The sequence below is a fragment of the Alnus glutinosa genome, chromosome 9, assembly GCF_958979055.1.
Source record: "Alnus glutinosa chromosome 9, dhAlnGlut1.1, whole genome shotgun sequence".
Lineage (NCBI taxonomy): Eukaryota > Viridiplantae > Streptophyta > Magnoliopsida > Fagales > Betulaceae > Alnus > Alnus glutinosa.
Genome location: NC_084894.1, coordinates 2948379 through 2970306, shown reverse-complemented (window position 1 = coordinate 2970306; position 21928 = coordinate 2948379). Strand labels below are relative to the sequence as shown.

The 21928-nt window shown below is 37.2% G+C and overlaps 1 protein-coding gene, 1 long non-coding RNA gene and 1 pseudogene across 3 annotated transcripts; 1 reads left to right on the top strand and 2 right to left on the bottom strand.

The window, feature by feature from the left end:
* Positions 1-3212: 3212 nt before the first annotated feature.
* Positions 3213-6535, bottom strand: LOC133877671 (pentatricopeptide repeat-containing protein At2g22410, mitochondrial). Of its 2 annotated transcripts, none has more exons than XM_062316059.1 (3): positions 4351-6535; positions 3559-3797; positions 3213-3479 (listed from the first exon to the last, which is right to left on the bottom strand). In XM_062316059.1, the coding sequence occupies exon 1, from the start codon at positions 6347-6349 to the stop codon at positions 4355-4357; it is 1995 nt and encodes a 664-aa protein (XP_062172043.1). In that variant the 5' UTR covers positions 6350-6535; the 3' UTR covers positions 3213-3479; positions 3559-3797; positions 4351-4354. The 2 variants fall into 2 exon arrangements, with proteins under 2 accessions (XP_062172043.1, XP_062172044.1); XM_062316060.1 differs by having other exon boundaries at positions 3559-3791.
* A 173-nt stretch (positions 6536-6708) lies between these two features.
* On the bottom strand, positions 6709-8436 carry LOC133877672 (ADP,ATP carrier protein, mitochondrial-like; annotated as a pseudogene).
* Positions 8437-13446: 5010 nt separating this feature from the next.
* Positions 13447-17208, top strand: LOC133877167 (uncharacterized). Its single transcript, XR_009901671.1, has 3 exons — positions 13447-13846; positions 15505-15603; positions 16923-17208. It is a non-coding gene; the product is annotated as an uncharacterized LOC133877167 (long non-coding RNA).
* The last annotated feature ends 4720 nt before the right edge of the window (positions 17209-21928 follow it).

Sequence of the window (21928 nt, the reverse complement as noted above, 5' to 3'; positions counted from 1 at the left end):
ACCGAAATTAGTCGATAGGCGGTCAATGGTGGTTCGGTTTGGTTCAGTAAGCGGTTGGTAAACGGTAGTTGGATAATTTGCCCACCCCTAAATGATACCATGCTTACCGGACATTGCAGTGACATTTTTCTCTGGCAACTTCAATTAAGTTATTATCAGTTCTATTCTACCGCAGTTTCAAAAGCCGTAGTTTTTTACTGTCCATTTCTTGTTGCCCTACCCTCCCTCCCTTTATGTATTTGCTTTTCTATTTTTTAATCCCCTTATATTGCTTAGAGAAAGAAAGAGTAAAGGGTATAATTTTACACATCACATGTTACTTTGGACGTTAGAATCTCCTCTACACAATCATGGCATATATGGAGAGAATCGAAAACGGCGTTTTGGAATTTCTTCAAAGGCCTTCTTTGTTACGTGGTGGCAAAAGAATTCTCATGTGTGATGAAAAGGTTGCTTGAGAATTCTTACTTGTGGATTAAGGTTCATAATCAAATAATTCCAAAAAGCAAAAGACGGGCAATTGCAGCAAATTGAGTACAAGTAGCTTTTTTCATCTTTTTTATTTATTTATTTATTTATTTATTATCTTTTACTTGCATTATTAGCAGAGGAAGAAATAGCAAAAGTGGTTAAAAACAAATTTTAAAATATTTTTCCTCTCAAACTTAATTATCAGGCTAATCTTTATTCCTGTTTTTCCATTAATTTGCATGAGATTTTTCATCATTATTTTTTGACTTTCACTTTCTTCTTTTCTCTCTCAACCCACAATAATGCTTTTCTTTTTGTTTGACAAAATTGTGCACATACTTTTATGATCATGCAAGAGTGAGTATACACATGGACAGCACGCAACAATGATCAAATGTATATAACGTGGTTTTTAAACAATCGGGATCGACTATAATTCATGTTTCGATAGGGTTTAGATGTTCAAATAGGTGCTCAGACGGGCACAGATACACGAGTCTCATCAAGAGCTTCTTTTGATTACTTGTTTCAATTGCTCTACAATTAAAATAAACAATTGTAGGAGATTCCGGTCGGTCGATCCGTCCGTCTTTAAAACTCTAATAATGGTGGGTATAAAGTTCACCTCTCTTTCCCATTAGAGAGAGACGATAAAGGAAGATGGGCAAAACAATGATTGGTGAAGGTTAAGCAAGTAAAGCAACCGTGGGTGAAGAAAAACCTATTTCACCCGTGAAAAAATGTTGCGAAACTGGGGGCAACATGATTGGAAATTGACCTAAAAAAAATGCTCCCCAATCACCTTTCCTAGATGACTGATGTTTTGGGTCTGCCATGGTGTCACAGCACTAATTAAGCAAGAATGGCAAAAGCTGTCTGTCTGGCATGTGGGGGAGACATGAATGAGTGGATTGGATGATCAGAGAATGGAACAAAACCTGGCGTGCAAGGGAAGGGATGGACGGCTCATTATATTCTCTCTCCCATTCCTTTTGTCTGCGCATGTCTCACTAGGTTCACAAAGTTTTTAGGCTCTTAAATTCCAACCCTAAGTTAGGCTGAATAGGTTAATTAATGTTACAATATTAATTAAATTAGAGAAAATTACAATTTAGTCCTTAATATTGCCAGCTGTTTTGCAATTAATCCCACGAACTATCAACGCTTTGATTCTAGCCCCCAAACTACTAAAACATTTAAAAAATGCATATTTTATCGAAATATGCCTGTAATACTCCTGTCACGTGTCTTTTTTTAATTAAAAAAAAAAAGTTAAAAACTTAAATAAACTAAATTTTTTTTTTCAAAAAAAAAAAAAAGAAAAAGAAAAAATTAAAAAAAAAAAAAAAAAACTTAGATTTTTTTTATTATTGAAAAATGACACATGGCAGGGGTATTATAGGCATATTTCAACAAAATTGACCTTTTTGAAACGTTTTTGTAGTTTGGGGGGGGCCAGAGTCCAAGCGTTGGTAGTTCGTGAGACTACTTGCAAAATAATGGCTGGCAATTTTGAGGGCTAAACTATAATTTTCCCATTAAATTATTAAATTTAAGTTTTAAGTTTTTAGAAATGCAAGTCATTTTAATTAAATATTTTAGGCGTTGAGTATCTCTTATTGATTGGAAGTTTGAGTTCTTTTTGTCTTACAATTGTCCAACAATGTTAACGTGGCACTCCAAATTAAGCATTATCTTTTTAAGCATTTATCAAGGATTAATTCAAAGGCTAGTTGGGAGTGTCATGTCAAGTTGTCAACCTTGTTGAATAGAATTATTATATCTAGCATTTCTCTTAATTAAATGATTAAATTTACTATTTCCTAACAGCTTAAGCTTTTAAGATAAATCGTAATTTAACAACTCTGCCCTTTAGCCAATGCCATCATATTTTATTGGAATAGTTAGATAATAACCTTAAATGTGATATTAATTTAAATTAAATTCTAAAATTTTAATTATATCACTATTTATCGCATAATTGCATTTCATCATATTGCGCTTATTTTATTTTATTTTTGAACGAAAGATTTGAGTATTTCATTGATCAAAGATCACGAGCATAAAGCTCTTAGATAACAAAGTATAAAGCTCAGCAAAATTATAATCACATACTATGAAGTTACAAAGTCATATTGCAGTTATCTTACTAGGGTTTTTTAACTTCTTTATGCTTGTGCGAGCCAGTTTGCAATCTCTAGGTGTCAAACACCACTTATAATTCACTTTACAAAGAGTTTAGATTGTAAAATTTTGAAACTATATTAATTAAATTAAAACTTTAGGATTAAATTTAAAATTAAGGATGCCCTCTAGGGTTTACTATATAACTGTCCCTTATTTCTTTATTTACTTCCTCTTTCTTTTTTGTTTTTACATTTTTCATTTTTTTTTTCCAACTTTAGGAATTATTCCAAATGGATATGAGCAGGAACTTTTGAGAGACAAAGTTAATGGTATTGTCCGGTTGGGAAAGGAAATGTTTATCGACATTACCAAACAGCACAATTATGCAGAAAGATGCCTCTTTATTATATGACGAATCCAACCCTTTTTTGTTTTTACTACCATCTATAATTGTTATCCATGTAGGTGATAGGTTCAACAATTTCTACTTCCTAAAATCAAGCCAATCAGATCCAGGTGGCCAGTTAAATAGGGAAAAGAAAGCCAATCCACCTAATGGCAACATAGAGATACAATATTGGGCTTGATTTTTCCATAAATATGCAATTTAATACTAACCTGCAACATTCAGATCAGAATGAATCATTGACATCAAAAAATGAACAAGAACTGGGAAAGAATCCAGACAATAGTAAGCCCAACAGACATGGATGAAAAGGAGGGAACATAATAAGCTAAAATGTTAAAGGATATGGTGAACCTGAGCTGGAATTGACAAACAACATCCTCGCGTATATCTCATCCCATGTGGGGCAGAAAGCCAGTCAGCCAATCTTCCTGGTTTCATCTCTCAAGCTTTGAGCAACAAATCAGAGCAGCAACTGTTTTGGATGCAGCAATTTTGTCAGAACAAAATTTGGCAAAGCCTTTCTCTGAAGAGTCTTGGAAAATTACACTTACATTAGTTGAAACAACAAAAAGGGTAGCTTGGCATCCGTGGTTCACAAAGAACTGCAATCTTGCAACAGAATACTTTCCAAATGCAGAAGGCCTCTGATAAAAAGTAGGCCTTGTGAAGCCTCCCCAGTGAGTTAAACACTTGGGAAAAGAATGTAACTGAGATGGAGCTGACTAGCTACCTTCTGAACACTGTGCAAGGGTCAAACAACCATTGTGTCTTGATTGTGAAGTGCCTGCAACTAATGCAACAAGTTATGGTCAAAGAATAATCATACTTATAACAGTTGTAGTCAGAATAGCTTGAACCAATTAACAGTACTTATCTTAGAACATGAAATATGTGGGTAAAAAAAACAAGAGTACTCCCCAAGTCCCCATGATGGAAAACTCGTACAATCTTACAAGTTAAGAAACAAAGAAACAGCTTCACAGTGTTCCTATAACAATAAGGCCACTCAGGATGAAGACTAGTGGAAAATTTGCCATTGATTGCAACCAATTGGCAACCAAATTATAGGCCAGAAATGTAAATTTTGAACCAAAAAACAAAATATACAACATATGAGGCAGCATACAGGTTACAACAAGATAACAAAAATATACAGACGGAAAAAATAGAAAAAAGGAACATACAGCAGACAACTTAATATATCATAAAGTACTTACAATATATATATATATCATAAAGAAGAAAGCTGTAACATGGTTCATGAATAAGCGTCAATACTAACACATCACTGTCATCAGATCTATTGTCGAAATAATTTGTGTTTTAGATTCAAAAGAACTGACCTGCTCATGCATATATACATCCGACAAGCTCAGATTGTCGTGTTAACTGAACTAAACATTCATAAATTTGTCTACATTCAGGGTGCGAATTGTCCCGAACAATAAATTCATTAACAATGCCATTCACCTCAATTGAGCTACAACCTGGAGTCTTCTCTACTCCTCTCTCCATCATCATCTTCCTCACATTCCTAGCCTCCTCCCACATATTTGCTTCTCCATACATATTAGCAAGCAAAACATAAATTCCACTGTCATTAGGATCCAACTCAAGAAGCTTCAAAGCTGCCATTTCTCCCATCATAACATTCCCATGAGTACGACAAGCAAAGAACAATGCACCCCAAACCACAGCATCTGCTTCCATTGGCATGCTATTAATAAGCTCTTCTGCCTCTTCCAGAAGACCAGCCCTACCTAGAAGGTCCACCATGCAGGAGTAGTGTTTGAGCTTGGGGGAAATATTGAATTTGGAACTCATTTGAGCAAAATACTTACGACCCTCTTCAACCAGACCTCCATGGCAACAAGCGGATAAGACCCCAAGAAAGGTGATCTCATCAGGCACCAACCCAATGTCAATCATTTCTGAGAAGTAAGATAAGGCATCATGTGCAGTCCCATGAAGGGCTAAGCCACAGATAACAGCTGTCCAAGTCATTGAGTTTCTTTGAGGCACCTCCTGGAAAACCTGGAGAGCCTTTGTGATGTTCCCACACTTGGCATACATATCAACTAGAGCAGTTCCTAAGGCAACATTTAAAAAGAGATTGTGTTTTTCTATGTAACGGTGGATCCATATTCCAACATCAAGCGCTCCAAGTTGTGAGCAGGCAGATAAGCAGTTAACCATGGTCACCTCATCAGGATTTGTATTACTAGCTTGCATTTCATGAAACAAAGACAAAGCCTCCTTGCTGCGCTTGGCTTGAACATAACCACCAATTATTGCATTCCATGGAACAACATCCTTTTCTGGCATCTGATAGAAGAGCTCCCGCGCAATATCCAGAAACCCAAGTTTGGCATATCCCACGATCATTGTAGTCCAAGAGACAATTGTTCTCTTTGCCATGCTATCAAACATTGCTTGTGCCTCTTCAAGATTCCCACACTTCATATACATGTCCATAAGCACATTAGAAAGTGGAACTGTCAAATTCAACCCATTTTCCTCAATATACCGATGAAATTCTCTCCCAAGATTCAAATTCTCTAGCTGAGCACACGAAGAAATCACCCCAATCATCGTAATCTCATCCGGCTCCACTCTCTCCACTTCCAATTCTCGATAAAGCCTTAATGCCTCGCATGCCAACCCACTCCTAACATACCCATTAATCAAAGAATTCCAAGAAACCAAATCTCTTACACAACCTTCATCAAACACCTTACGTGCCACCTCCAATTCTCCACGTGAAACCAACATATGAATCACTGCATTGTGCACATATATATCCGAATCAAACCCCAACTTTAACACATGCCCAAGAATCTCATTCCCAATCAATTTCAACGATAAACTAGCACAAACTTTCAGCAACAAAGGGTAAGTATAATTATCCGGCCTCGACCCACCATTGCGCAACATTCCCTTATACAGCACAACCGCTTTTTCCGGTTTTTCGCTCTCGGAATACCCTCTAATAGCAACATTCCAAGAAAACACATTTGGGTCATGCGCATTATACAAAATCCTGGTGCCATACTCTAGATTCCGCCCCTCAGAGATCGCGCAAAAGGCAATGAGCCGGCTTAAGGCAAACCCATCTGAGAACAAGCCTGTGAGGACCATTTGGGCTTGGATTTGCTTCAACTGGGAAAGGGATTTGCATTGTTCTAATAGGGAGAGGAGTGGATTCGTTCGAACAAGACTGTGGGTTGTGTTCCAGTTGGAAGGTCTTTCTCTATGGGGTGAGAGGGAGCGAGTGTGAAGGAGAGAAGAGGAGAGAAGAGGGTCCGAAAGTAAGTTCGGGAGGAAACGCAGAGATCTGATCATCACTCATCAGGGTTTGAGTGCGGGCATTTGTGTATGGTCTGGCACTGGCGGGAAAAGAAGTAGCGGTGGTTTAGGCTCGGTTTCTCTGGAAATTATCGTGGCGACGATTAAGATTGGTTTAAAGGCGACAACTTTCGAGTTCATAAAGTTTGGTAACGACAAGGTTTATTACGTCGACAAAACAAGATGTCAAGTCGGAAACTTTCGTTCCATTAAAGTCCAACAGAATTTTACCCCGCATCTTCAAAAGGACGTGTTCTCTTTGTTTTACAAATTCACATTAAATACAGAGAAATTTTTACTAAAAATCATATTTTTTCCTTATCTTTATCGATGATTTCTCGTTTGGGCCAATCACATGGATCAATAGTACAATTTTCCGGAAATTCAACAAGGAAACAATTCTCGGGAGTAAAACTCTTCTAAACTAGGATCCTAACAAACTGAACTCAGAAAGATTTTCATCAACATCTATAGGTATATGGGGCAAGAGATGTCTGTCCATCTTAATTAGGCCCCACCAGAACCATACTTCTTACCCAACACGAGCACCTGAAGCTTGTCATAACCTGCAAGAACACCGGCACCGGCAACGGCACGGAGGATATTGGCACCGCCTCCCTTAAAGAGAGATTTAGGCCCTTCATTCTTTAGGATTTGAGAGAATGCATCAAAGGAGCTCTTGTACTTGACAGCTTCACCAGATGTCATCATCATTCTTCTACGGACAGTATCAAATGGATAGGAAGCAAGGCTAGCGCCAATTGTGATAACCCAACCAAGAGCAAAGCTAGCGAAGAAACTATCCTGAAATCATCAAGAAATTATATGAGATGAACATGCTCACCACCAAATCCAACAATCATCCACAGTATACTTGTGCTGAAAGCATATAGGATAAGGCCATATCAAATAGTTGAGATAGACCATCATGGTTCTCATCTGTGATATAAGAGTGTCAGTGCTGAACATTGCTTCTCAGAGTCCTAAAACAAACATTTTCCAAGTAGTAAAATTACAGACTGCATGCATTATCACATAACAAGGATAGATAAAATGAATCCACAAGGAATCCTAACCTGCATCTTTCCAGTCAGAAGCACTGGCTTCAAAGAGTCATACATTCCAAAGTATAAACCCCTGTACAATATGATGCCGACAAGAGAAATGTTGAAGCCACGGTAAAGGCCAGCAATACCATCAGATTGGAGAGTCTTACTGTAAACATCAATCAAGCCATTGAATTGCCTTCCTCCTCCCTTATTCACCGCCTTGGCATCGTTTGTAAGACGGGTTCGAGCATAATCCAAAGAGTAGACAAAGAGCTGGGAAGAGGCACCAGCAGCACCACCAGAAGCCAAGTTACCCGCGAACCATTTCCAGTAGCCATCCTTGTCTTTATTGAAGTTAAACAGCTTCTTGAAGTAATCTTTGAAAGCAAAGTTGAAGGCCTGGAGGAGAATAAAAAAAAACTAATGAAATAAGCACACTGCAATGAGATCATAAGGAGGTATCACTAAAAGGAAGTGTTAGCAACATAAGAAATGACAAACCTGTGTGGGGAAGTAACGGATGACGTTAGTCGTGTTCCCTCTCCACAATGATCCAAAGCCCTCATCTTTAATCGTTCGACTGAAACAATCTCCAATTCCCTTGTAGGGTTCAGATAGCCGACCAGCCTTGATCATCTCATCCTGGTTCTGGACCAAGAGCTTCACACGCTCGATTGGAGCAGCAGCAGTTTTGGACACAGCAGCAGAAACTCCACCCATAAGAAAATCAATAGCGAAGCCGGCAAAGCCTTTCTCTTGTGGGGCTTGGACAAACACAGGTGAGGCTGCAGGAGGTACCAATGACAAAGTGTGGGTAGCTCGGCATGCCTGAGTCATGGGATACTGCAATCCCTCGTTGGAGTAATTTCCATATGCAAAATGCCTCTGATACAGAGCAGGCCTTTCAAGGGCCCCATTGCGGTTTTGAGCATCTTGGGAAAGGCTGGAACTTACATATATGGAGCTGGCCGGCAAACTTTTGCATGACAGTTGGGTACTGGTGCCTGTCTGCCATCACGTACTTTTAGCAATTAGAACACCTGCAAGCCATGCCAATATATAGAGGTCAGAGAGGACAAACTTAAGAAAACAACAAATCCAGAATGTCTCAGAGAGTCACAAATCACAAAATGGTTGAAACAGTGTACGGACAGATAGTAGGAGAAAGAAGAACCAGAAATAAAATTAATCATGCAAAGCACAACTAAATCAGGTTAGTAGCTCACCACAACTCTCAAAAACAGAGAAAATTGAAATATTTTTTCATTTAGAACTAAATAGGGTATGCATTCTGTCTATATGGGAAATCTAACTGCACTTTAGTGACAAAATGCTTAAAAAGTTCACAGAGGAGGATCGTAAAACAAAGAAGAATGAGTAATAAAAATAATCGTACGACAAAGCAGCTTAAAAAGGTTGATAGATCAGCAATAGCTCTCAGGAACAGAGAGGATTGAAATGTTTTCATTTATAATTAAAATTTCTCAAAATGCACTTTAGAACAACATGCAACTGATTAACAAAAATGGAGGTCTTCTATCAGTTTATTTTTTGTATACATACCGTTCCAGTCCATTTTTCTTTTCAAATTTCTGAGGGATAACTTTAAAAGGGGTATATATCGAATTATACGTCATTTTGAGATAAGGGTACTGAACTAGCAAACGTATCAAACTAAGGTATCCACGTTTTCAAATATCTCACTTAAGGGTACTCAGTTAGAATTTGTTGTTAAATCCTACCAAAATTTCTAAAATACTCCTAGTTTTTTTTAAAAAAAAAAATTATAAAAACTTTCAAAGATTCAGGAATGAATATTTTTGAAAATTCCGTTAAATTCTAACCAACACTTAAATCCTAACATTTTTTTTTCTTTTTTTTTCCTAAAAAAAAAATGGTATTTTGGGTACTCCGTTAAGATTTAACAACAAATCCTAACGGAGTACCCTTAAATGAGACGTTTAGTTTTAAACGTTTGCTAGTTCAATACCCTTATCTCAAAAATGCGTATAATTCAATACATTTTCTTAAAGTTATCACAATTTCTTAATTTTGGTCAGGTCACCTCTCGCATTTAGACTTGCAGACATACTCAAAAAAGCAGACTTTTTCTTTTACAAACACAAGAAGAATTTCTTACCCAACGGACAACTATCAAATCTTGTGCCTGTACACCAACTATTGGCTATTCGAGACTAACCAATTCTTCCATTTTCGACCATTAATGGTCGAAAATATTAGAGCCTAAACACCACAGAAGGCCAGAAAACCAGCTGACAATGTGTTCTGAATAGAAAATGTCAGCAGTGATGATATATAAATTAGCTTAATTGAAAAATCACATCCCCAAACTGATTTTTCTACAAGGTCTCACGTCTTAACTAATAGGAAAAAAAGGATACAACCCCAAAAAATAAAATTCAATTAGACCATCCATGCTGTTAAAATGAATCATACTTCATACCCATCACATCCAAATCTATGCCTTTTTTTTTTATTTAATTGGTAAGTTACACACGCACCCGGTTGGACTTGGACCCACTAACTCAACATCCACCTTGTTACAAAGGGAGAAAGTATGCTGATTGGTAACACCCAGATCTACTATGCAAACTAAACTCCTTTTCACAATAAACAATCAACCATTAGTCCATTAAAATCCAAGCAACAACAAAAAATCGAACGGAAGTTTGGTTGGAAACACAAATCATTGTCAATGGATCGATCCAAGTTCGAACCCAAATGTATAACTAAATCAATAAGCCACAGATCCATTATAACAAGGGCAACAATTAGGGGTGTAAGATGAGCCCAACAACTCGTGAAGTCAGCTCGGTTCAGTTCGATAAAACTTAATTCGGTCTAGGTTTAAATAAAAAATGAGTCGTTCATGAACACAATAATATATTCGAATATTAAACGAGACATATATTCTTTATCATATAAACTCGGCTCAAGTCGGATAAGTTTATATAAACTCGTATAACTTCATTGAAAAAAAAAATCATATTATTTTAATTTTGTAATAAGAACATCTTAAGTAAAAATGAATTATCTTCCTAATATGATAGATATAACTTGAATTATTGTTGTGAGTTTAATTTTATAGATTTGTGTGTACATGAATGTGTTCGTGAGAATATGTGGTTATATGTGTGTGTATGCACGCGCGTAATTTGTGTACGTGTATAATGAATTTATATACATACATATAAATTCGAAATTATATTATTTAAGATTCAAGTTAATTTATTTAATTAACTCAAATGATAAAATTTTAACAATAATTAATTAATTAATTATTAGTATGGATTTACAAAAATATAAACAATCATGATATTAACTTTATATAAGAAATGAATAAGTTAATTGAGAATGCTCATGATAAGATCGAGTTCGACTCATATTCGAAATAAAATTAAACGAGTCAAGCTTGAACAGAATATCTAGTTGAGTGATAAGTTCGAACTCGACTCGTGTTCGAAATAAAATTAAATGGGTCAAACTTAAACATTCAATATTCGGCTTGAATACAGCCGAAGAACAATCATATCCATAGATCTAGTTAAACTAACCTGAAAAATGATATCCAAAGACTTGAAAAGCCTAAAACAAAGCAGGAAGACAATGAATTAAACAGATCTGAGAAAACCCAGTAGCACTCTATCTGAAGGCCCTTTTCCGGCCGGATTTACAACAAAAAAAATGCAACAAGAATTCCATACATGCAGCAACACACATAACTAGCAAAAACTTCAGCTTACCATACACAGTTACAAAAACACACAAACAGACATAGAAACCGACCGATCGATCCAGCCGGTGCCATAAAAGGATATATTCGGAGAGAGAGAGAGAGAGAGTACCAGTTCCGATCCCCTTGGCTCTCGGTGAGTGGAAGGAAGGGACAAGGGAGGCAATGAAAGAGGGTTTGAATGGTCAAGGGAGAGAGGGTTTTATAAACGGAGAGAGGTCGAAAATTTGATATTTTTTTTACTTGGGGAATGCTCGAGTGTGAAGCGGGTACATTAGTTTTTGTAGTTCATGGAATCATGGGGATTGGTTGCCGTGGATGTGGATGATAGTTCGTTTGATCTAAGGGAGGTGAGGGATCAAACGGTGGTAGATGGTACGTTGACATGGTGTTGTCTTTTGTGTGTTTTTCATTTGAAGGTGATGGGAAGGAGACTAGGAAAGTAGCTTAGCTATGATATGACATTACTTGTAAACATCTCTTTTTTTGGCATGTGATTCCATTTGTACGTTTGTGTTGCCAACGTTGACTTGACAATGAATCCAAGTTCTTGGGAAAGACTTCGCTGTGCCCTTTTTTGGGTTGGATTTGCTTCAACTGGGAAAGGGATTTGCATTATTCTAATAGGGAGAGGAGTGGATTCTTTCGAACAAGACTGTGGGTTGTGTTCCAGTTGGAAGGTCTTTCTCTATGGAGTGAGAGGGAGCGAGTGTGAAGGAGAGCAGAGGACAGAAGAGGGCCCGAAAGTGGGTTCGGGAGGAATCGCAGAGATCTGATCATCACTCATGCGTGCATTTGTTGTATGGTCTGGCGGGAAAAGAAGTAGCGCTGGTTTAGGCTCGGTTTCCCTGGAAATTATCGTGGCGGCGATTAAGATTGGTAAAGGCTACAACTTTCGAGTTCATAAAGTTTGGTAACGATGAGGTTTATTACGCCGACAACACAAGATGTCAAGTCGGAAACTTTCGTTCCATTAAAGTCCAAAAGAATTTTACCCCGCATCTTCAAAAGGACGCGTTCTCTTTGTTTTACAAATTCACTTTAAATACAGAGAAATATTTACTAAAAATCATATTTTTATCGAAAAATAATTTCTTCCGTATTGATAACATATCCCTTGTAGATGATCTCCTTATCTTCGCTGAAGCTGACATGGGGTCTATTCTAGCTGTAAAGGAAGTTTTAGCCGAATTTGAATCCATTTCTGGTCTCAAGGCTAATCCGGCTAAGAGTTTCTTTTTATTGTACTGGGGTATCTAAGGATGATAAACCTGCCTTTCTGGACATTCTACATATGCCCGACGGTTCCTTGCCTGTAAGGTATCTTGGAGTCTCTTTAATTACGAAAAAGCTCTTTGCTTTGGACTGTGAGGCTTTGGTCGCTAAGGTTGCTGGCAGGATTGACTCTTGGCTGATTATGTGACGACCCTTTTTTTGTTTTTTTATATATATACAAAACGTAAAAATGAGTCATTGCAGTAGCACGACTATATGTCGCTTAGCCAACATAGGCACATGCCCATAACATGCACCTGATATACAGAGACACATCTACTGCGGAAGAAATCATAATATCATCAATAAAGCGGAAAAGCATAACTATAATCACACTCGTTATCTAAACAAATGCGAGCCATAACACATGTCTATCTGTTTAAAGTTTAACTACACATAACTACAACAAAAGAATGGCTTATACAAAATAATGTGTGACACAAACGTCAAGCCATGTACAAAAGTACCCAAAAATATGGACACTATAGTCCTACCCCACTACAATCGTCGCTACGTGCATCAATCGTAGTAACCCAAGTAGTGTGCTACCGGATCATCGTCCGCCTCAGGAGTACCTACAATCACAGGAACATCATCTACACGGTTGTGGTGGTATCCACATCCGCATAGGTGAAATGATGAGTTCACCGCTGTAAAGACCAAGAATTTAAATAGGAAGTTTGCCATTTATAAATGGTGTTTATTAAATTAGATGGGACTAATACTAAGTCTTAAGCGAATGTGTTTATGCAATTGAGTAAAATAAGATTGAGTAATAATTATTAGAAAAATGAATAAGATAAGATGGGGGTAAAATTGTAATTTAGAAAGGATAAGGGCTAGAATTGGAATAAGACCAAAGTTTGGTCTTATCCACAGCCACGTGTGTGGCTGTGGATTGTTGTGGAAAATGTCACTCTCCCCCTCAAGCCCCACGCACAGCACCCCCCCCCCCCCCCCTCTAATTCTTCTTCCTTTCTTCTTCTTTCTTTTTCTTCTTTCTTCTTTCTCTTCTGTGTCCTTCTCGCCAGACCCACAGAGACAGCAATAGAGAGAGTGAGAGAAATCGAGTGAGAGAGAGATGCGAGAGAGCGAGAGATAAGGGATTGAGAGGGAGACCCGTGAGATTTCCGTGGAAACCCATCGAACCCGCCAAACCCGAGAGTGAAACCCGTGACCCGTGTGCAACCCGAGAGGAAATCCGGTTCCCCAAGTGTGTTTTCCGGCGGATGGAGGCTGTTCTGATCCTGTGGTTTCCGTCGGTAGTGGACTGCCCAGAACCCCACGAACCCGAGACCTGCGACCCATGACCCGCTGAACCATGTGGAAGACCCGGTCCTCTAGGAGCGATTTTCCGGCGAGTTTTCCGGCGGTCCAGTAGCGATTTCCGGTGGATTTTCTAGGAAAATCCTCTAGGTAATTTCTTGTTGATTCCTAGTTGCTTATTTTGTAGATTAATTTGTTGATTGTTGAAATTAGGGTTTCATGATTTTATTTGGGGTTTCTCTACTGTTTGGCCGGGTGATTTTGTGTACTGATATGGGGTTGGTTTATGATGGATTTTGGAAGTGTTGGTGAAGATTGGGTTTTTATGTGGATGGACCGAATTGGATTTAGTTGGTTTGTTGTTGTTGAAATTGGAATTGGGTATTTTAAATGTGTCTCTTCTGTTTGATGTGCTTGGCTGAACTGATTTTAGCACTGAGAAACCGAAACCCCTGTTTTTGGTATGTTGACTGAATGGCTTGGAGCCCCTATGATGCTGGATTATCTTTGATCATTAGTAATTTTATGGTGTTGATTTTAGTTGATAAATTATGAATCGAGAGATTATTCCTTTGTGTTGGCTATATACTCGCTGTTTGGTGCTTGGAGTTGTTTGATGGATTTGGGATTTTGGACAACCGGGTACTGTATTGTTCTGTTCTAGAAATAAGGTTTTCAAAATAATAAAATATGATTCCCTAGTTTGACTATGAAAGACTGAGTAGTTTTGAAAGGGTGAGGTTTAGGTTCGGTCACTAATTTCCGAACAACTAAATTGGATTGTTAGAATTATGATATGTTGGGGTTAATGGCTCCATGTATATGAATTTCAATGGCCAGATTCTTGAGTATTGGTGAATGGTAATTTATTGATGAAGGTTGTAGTTGATTTTAAGTTGTTAACCCTATGTATTGGATTTGTTGATACACTTTGAGTTGAGACCTCATGGTGATATTAGAGAACGTAATTGTTAATTGTTGATGATGGGTGTTGTGTAATTTTTGTAAGAGTAGTTCCAAATTAAAAGAGATTGATCTTGTTATGTAAATGAGTTGATTTTTACATGGGTTTGGATGTTGGGTTGTTATAAGGCCGAGTATGTACGTGTTAATGTGAAATGAGATTTTTATGAGAACATCTTGATTATGGTTTGTTGAATAAGGCTAAATGTGTCCCATGATATACTTATGAGTTGGACACCCTAAGTGTTAATGAAGTTGAATTGATTAAGGTTGATTGTGATAAATAATTGAATTCCTTGCTATAGTTTATTTAAAAGTTTCGGTAAATAAAAGTTTCGGTTATGCAATGAGGTTTTAGGTCATGTCTTTATTGAGTTGGGTTGGTTGGATTAGTCACATGTTATGAAGACTAGGAGAAGAAAGTGAAATAATTAACTAATAATAGAAAAAGGAATAAATAAATAGGCAAAATGTGATAAAAGAATGTATATTACAATACGTGATTACAAGTTAGTTTAATATGAGTTATTAGATTAACATGTGGTATAAGATTAATGTCATATAGCTTTAATTACTTAGGTGGTTAGTAGCTGATAAAGATTAAATGCTAAGAGTAATAGTTAAAATGTGATGTAAATATAATAAGAAGACAAATAAAATAGTAAACGCGTTTAAGGATTAAGATGAGATATAATATAAACCTAAACTTAAGTGCTAACCTAATAGTAGCTAAAGGTGGCGAATTAGCTTTACACGCGGGTATGTGACGTGTGAGCATGCGGGTAGCTTTTGTGTCATAAAGTATAGAGTTCAATAGCATAGTATAATGTTACCAATGTTTGCAGGATCATGTTTGGATTGGAGACTTTAATTGGTTCTCCAATGTAGAGTCCAAGTGACTAGAGTTCAAGGGAGTGTTCGAGTTGGAGTCCAATGCAGCCAAGGTGGGTATTCCACTCACTGAGAAAATATATATTTTTATATGTATTGGATTGATAAAAAAAAATATATATATATATATATATATATATATATATATATATATATATTTATGAAACCGAACCGACCATATGATGAAATGTATATGCTTTAAGATGATTTGATTAGTTTCGATTATGTTTAAATTATATCAATGATGTTTAAGAGATAGTGCAAGAGTGAAAAGTATTGACTAGATTTAAAGTGTTAAGTTCAGAGGTTGAAATTTAAATTATGCAAATTGTTTGAGAACATGTCATGTTGAAACTGCGTAGATTTGATAAAGAAACTAAGTTTTGAATGATTTCAAAGTGTTGGATAAAATGCTGGATTTGTTTAGTTTTAAAAGGACGTGATTTAACAACTGCATGATTTCAGCGTGACACAGTAGTGAAATATATACTGGTCAAGCACAGAACATTGAGCATGTAGTATAGAGCATACATACCAGCAGTATCAGTATATCAGCAGCATAACAGTATCAGCAGTATCAGTATCAGCAGCATAACAGTATCAGCCCCAGTTCATGCATAGCATTATAGCATTGTTTTATGAGTGATGTTTTTATGTTATGAGTAGTTTTACTAGACGTATTGGTATGCATAAGAGTCTTCATGGAAAAGATCTTATGTATATTTCTATCGGATGGTCCATGTGTTAATAGCATACATTGAACTTGAAAGTACATGGATACATGACTACCCAGGTGCGAGTAATGGCATGTCTATGAGTAGGAAGGTTGACTGTTCTTGTTCTTCAGGAAAGACGTGTTAGCATGATTGAGTTTAACTCTAGTGCTCTCATGATCTACTGACGTCAAGGCACGAAGCTGGAATACGATTAGAGATGGTGTTGCGAGTGTTTTGTTGAAGGATGTTATCCTAGTATGGAAGAGTAAGATGCCATGTTCTTTGCTTAAGACCTATGTGTATACGTGATATCTGTGATGGAGTGATCGTGTGCACATATGTCTGAGCGACCGGTGAAAAGTATTATTATAGAGGGGTCTATATGTAGAATCTTCCAAGCGGTAGACTGGAACTTCTACATATGTTCACAGCTATATAGTATGTTTTAAATGATTTCTGAATAGTCGGTGTTTGCTGCATTAGCTGTTGGTAAATTGTGGCTAATATAGTGCTCGCACGACTAAAAATAAATAGAGGTTGGTTCTTTGTGAAAACTCAGTTAGTCTTATACCACTGAGGTCTTAGTATGAGGTATACTAAGGCGGTGAACTCATTCTTTCACCTATGCGGATGTGGATACCACCACAACCGTGTAGATGATGTTTCTTTGGCTGCAGGTACTTCGGTATAGTCGATGGGTCAGTAGCAGTGTGCATGGGATATTATGACTGAAGCTCACCGCGACGGTTATAATTGTCGGACCACGGGTTGTCCACTATTTTATAGGTTTGGTATGGCTTGTGACGTTTGTGTCACTTATTAATTGTTAAGCCATTATTGTTATAGTGTTAATAAGACTCAAACAGATAGATGTTAAATGGCTCTTTGTTGTAATTAATTTGTGATAGATGTATAAGTTGTAATTTCCGCTATTCAGATTTATGTTTTCCGCTGCATAGATAGATGTATGTTATACTCTGATTATCAGGTACATGTTATGGGGCATGTGCCATATGTTGGCTTTGCGACATATCGTCGTGCCACTGTGAGGACTCGTTTTATGTTTGTATTTAAAAAAAAAAAAAAAAAAAAAACGGGTCGTCACAACCGCCTTAGTATAAAACATACTAAGACCTCAGTGGTATACGACTAACTGAATTTTCACAAGGAACCAACCTTTATTTTATTTTTAGTCGTGCGAGCATTATATTAGCCACAATTTACCAATAGCTAATGCAGCAAACACCGACTATTCAGAAACCATTTAAAAACCTACTAAATAGCTGGGAAAATATGTAGAAGTTCCAGTCATCTCTCCTTGGAAGTTTTCACATACTAACCCCTCTATTATAATACTTTTCATTGGTCACTCAGACATATGTGCACACGATCACTCCATCACAGATATCACGTATACACATAAGTCTTAAGCAAAGAACATGGCATCTTACTCTTCCATACTAAGATAACATCCGTCAACAAAACATCCGTCAACAAAACACTCGCAATACCATCTCTAATCGTATTTTAGCTTCGTACCTTGAACGTCAATAGATCATGAGAGCACCAGAGTTAAACTCAATCATGCTAACACGTCTTTCCTGAAGAACAATAACAGTCCACCTTCTTACTCATAGACATGTCATTACTCGCGCCTGGGCAATCATTTATCCATGTACTTTCAAGTTCATTGTATGCTATTAACACATGACTATCCGATAGAAATATACATAAGATCTTTTTCATGAAGACTCTTATGCATACTAATACGTCTAGCAAAACTACTCATAACAGAAAAACATCTCTCACAAAACAATGCTATACATGACATGTATGACCATGGCTCATTATGACTCATTGTGCGGCTGATACTGATATGCTGTTGATACTGTTACTCTGCTGATACTGTTACTGGTGGGGTATGTATGCTCTATACTACATGCTCTATGTTCCGTGCTTGACCAGTATATATTTCACTACTGTGTCACGCTGAAATCATGCAGTTGTTAAATCACGTCCTTTTAAAACTAAACAAATCCAGCATTTTATCCAACACTTTGAAATCATTCAAAACTTAGTTTCTTTATAAAATCTAAACAGTTTCAACATGACATGTTCTCAAACAATTTGCATAATTTAAATCTCAACCGCAGAACTTAACACTTTAAATTAATTCAATACTTTTCACTTTTGCACTATTTCTTAAACATCATTGATATAGTTTAAACATAATCGAAACTAATTAAATCATCTCAAAGCATATAATTCATCATATGGTCGGTTTGGTTTCATAAACAATATATATATTTTTATCAATCCAATACATATAAAAATATATATTTTCTTAGTGAGTGGAATACCCACCTTGGATCGCTTGTACTCCCAATTATCCAGACAACTCTAAGCTCAATCGCAATGTGCTGCTAAAATACAATGTATTGTGTTAATTAGCATTCTAACTAATACTCACACTAGGTGGCATTTTGAATCGCTCAAAAGGCCACATATCTAATTTTACTCACAAACTCTAAAATTCTTAAACATTTATCTAAAATTTCTATTCACTTTATTAAACCCAATATTTCTAACCCATAAGCATCACTTAGGGTTAATCACAATAAATATCACTTTAACAAAACACGGAAAACTTACCAAAAATTCACCAAGCAGTGACCAAATGCTCGGGATGCTCCTGGCAACTCCAAACCACACCAAACCTAGAGAAAATACCAAGTTAAACTCATTTCTACAAAATTTAACAAAACCTCTAAAAGATGCGAGTTTAACTATTTACCTCAAAAAGTTCGGTCAGAACGTAGATCGGGCTTCAAGGATTATGTTATCGAAGTCGGATCTAAGATTGGACGGCTGGATTTCAAGATATCACAGTTTTTGAGTGAAAACCCGTGAAGAAACAGTGAAGAAAACCGGAGATAAAGAAAGAAACGGGCGTACTGCCCCTTTTAAATCGGTTCCCGTCCGGACGGGCATCTCAAATCGTCCGGACGCGCGCCATTTTAGACAGACCGTCCGGACGGGCATAAGTCATCGTCCGGACGCGCCATTTAATAAGACGTGCGTTGCTCGTTGCGGACCGTCTGTACCCTATAAAGTAGACGCCCGGACGCGCGTGGAATGAGGCGTCCGCCACGTGGTGATAAGGTATCGTCCGGACAAGCCTGTTGAGCCATCCGAACGCGCCACATTAATTTTATTTATTTAATCCCCTTTTTTTTTATTCAATTTCTCCTACATTCTCACACATTTTCTCCTTTTATAATTTATTCTTTGGTCCATAAACCATTCTCTGGGCGTCCCCTTGTATTTTATAGTCGTCTAGTTAATTAAAATTGTCTATCCCAATAAATTTACTCTAAAAATGACAAATAATATTCGGGACATCACAGATTAAGAATCTCTCTTTTGCTGGGAGGCTGCAACTTGTTTCCTCCATTCTTTTCAGCCTTCAGATCTACTGGTCTAAGGTGTTTATTCTTCCTAAGAAGGTGATCCGGTTGTTTGAACAGAAATTTAACCGGTTTCTTTGGTATGGGAATGATTCCAAAGCAAAAGCTAAGGTGTCGTGGGATAAAGTTTGCTGTCCTAAGGAGGAAGGAGGGCTTGGGCTTAAAGGGTTGGAAATCTAGAACCGTAATGCTATGCTCCATCATATCTGGAGTTTATTTGCCCAGGCCGGATCACTTTGGGTTGCATTGGTTAAGTCTAATTGGCTTAAAGCTAGGCAGAAGTTTTTGGCAGATTCCAATTCCTAAGAGCTGCTCTTAGAGTTGGAAAAGACTTCTGCATCTTATGGAAGCTGCCAAGAAGTTGTTGAGCTTCAAAGTGGGAACGGGCCATAATATTTCTCTTTGGTTTGATGCTTGGCACCCGGCTAGAAGACTGATTGACATTTATGGTTTTCGGGCTGTCTATGACTCTGGCCTTGGTCTGAATGCTTGTGTATCATCTATTCTTCATAAAGGCTCCTAGAATTGGCCCCCTGCTAGATCGGATGATCTGGTTGATATCCAAGCTAGACTTCTAGATATTAAAATTGGAGAAGTGAATGTTGCTATTTGGAAGTCCAAGAGTGGTGTATACTCTTGTGGAGAAACTTGGCATCTCCTTATACCTAAGTTTCTCATGGTCCCTTGGTGGAAGGCAGTGTGGCATTCAATGGCTATTCCCTGGCATGCGTTTGTTTTGTGGCTGGTTTTTAGACAGGCCATTGCAACTAAGGAGAGAATGTGTGGCTGGGGCTTTACGGGGCATACCTTATGTCGGTTATGTTTTCATGTACAGGAATCGATAGATCACCTCTTTTTCCAATGTGGTTTCAGCCGTCGTATTTGGAGAAGTCTAATGGAAGATTGCTTAAGTCCCAGTCCTTGTGTTAGTTGGGATGATGTTGTGTTGTGGGATTGTAGTCTTAAGGGTAAAAGGCTGCACACCATTCTTTGTAAGCTTAGTTTGGCTGCAACTATTTACCACATTTAGAGGTTGAGAAATGAGCTTTGTTTTGGCAATTCCCCTTTGACGGAGGAAGCTTTGGTTGCTCAGATCAAATGGGATATTAGGATTAAAGTGATGACCCGTAAATTCAATAGATCCCCTCTCGATAGGCAACTTTTGGCTTTATGGTTGCTGTAGATTTGATGTAGTTTGGCTCTAGTTTGGTTCTTGTTTTGGCTTATTGTTGTAATGTGTTTTGCGGTTCTTCTCCTTTTTCTGGAGTGATGTAATTGTTTTGTGTTTGGTTATTAAAGCTTTGATTCATCTAGAAAAGAAAAAAACACATCCTTTGTGGAAGAGAAATAAACGTAGCATTTCTCTCTTTCATGAGCCCATATCATTATCTCTAAGAAAAATTGCATCATTGGTCATGTGATTGGCCCAAATGGCAAATCATTTTTTGTAGTATCGGCATGAATTTAAAGATCCATGTGGTTGTTTTGATTTACAAATCGCTCCCAAACTTAAATTTTGTTAAAAATTTTGACAGATTCTAATAAACGTCACGTCAGTGCCAATAAAATGACAATACATGTTACTCTTAATATATATATTAAACTTAAAAAATTATTTTTTTAAAAAAAAAATGGGTTGCCGCCGATTCAGGCCAACCCTAGCCAACGGGGGTACATGCCACCCCAAAAGGGATAGCCGCCCAATTGACACCCATTTCCTCTTTTAAAATTTTTAAAATTTTTTTAAAAAAAAAAAGTAATATTTTTTAATTTTTATAGTCATATTTTTAATACTTTTATTTATTTATTTATTTTATTCAGAGCGACATATAACCATCTCATTAGCGCTAACCTAACGTCTAACGAAAACTGTCAAAATTTTTAACGTAATTTAACTCCAATAGACAATTTCTAAATTAGGCTAATCATGGAATCTCTGAAAACATGTTAATACCACATTGAGCAATTTATCGTTTGGGTCAATCACACGGACTAATAGCACAATTTATCTTTATCTTTATCGATGATTCTTTGAAAGAGAAATGAAGATCACCGCTACAAGACTGACGATGATTCACTGAAATAGAAATTAAGATGGTCACTACAAGGCCCAATCAGTCTGCTAATAAGATTTAATGAGGATTCAGTTTTAATAAGCCTTAAGAATTTACTAACTAAAAGAATAAGAACTTATG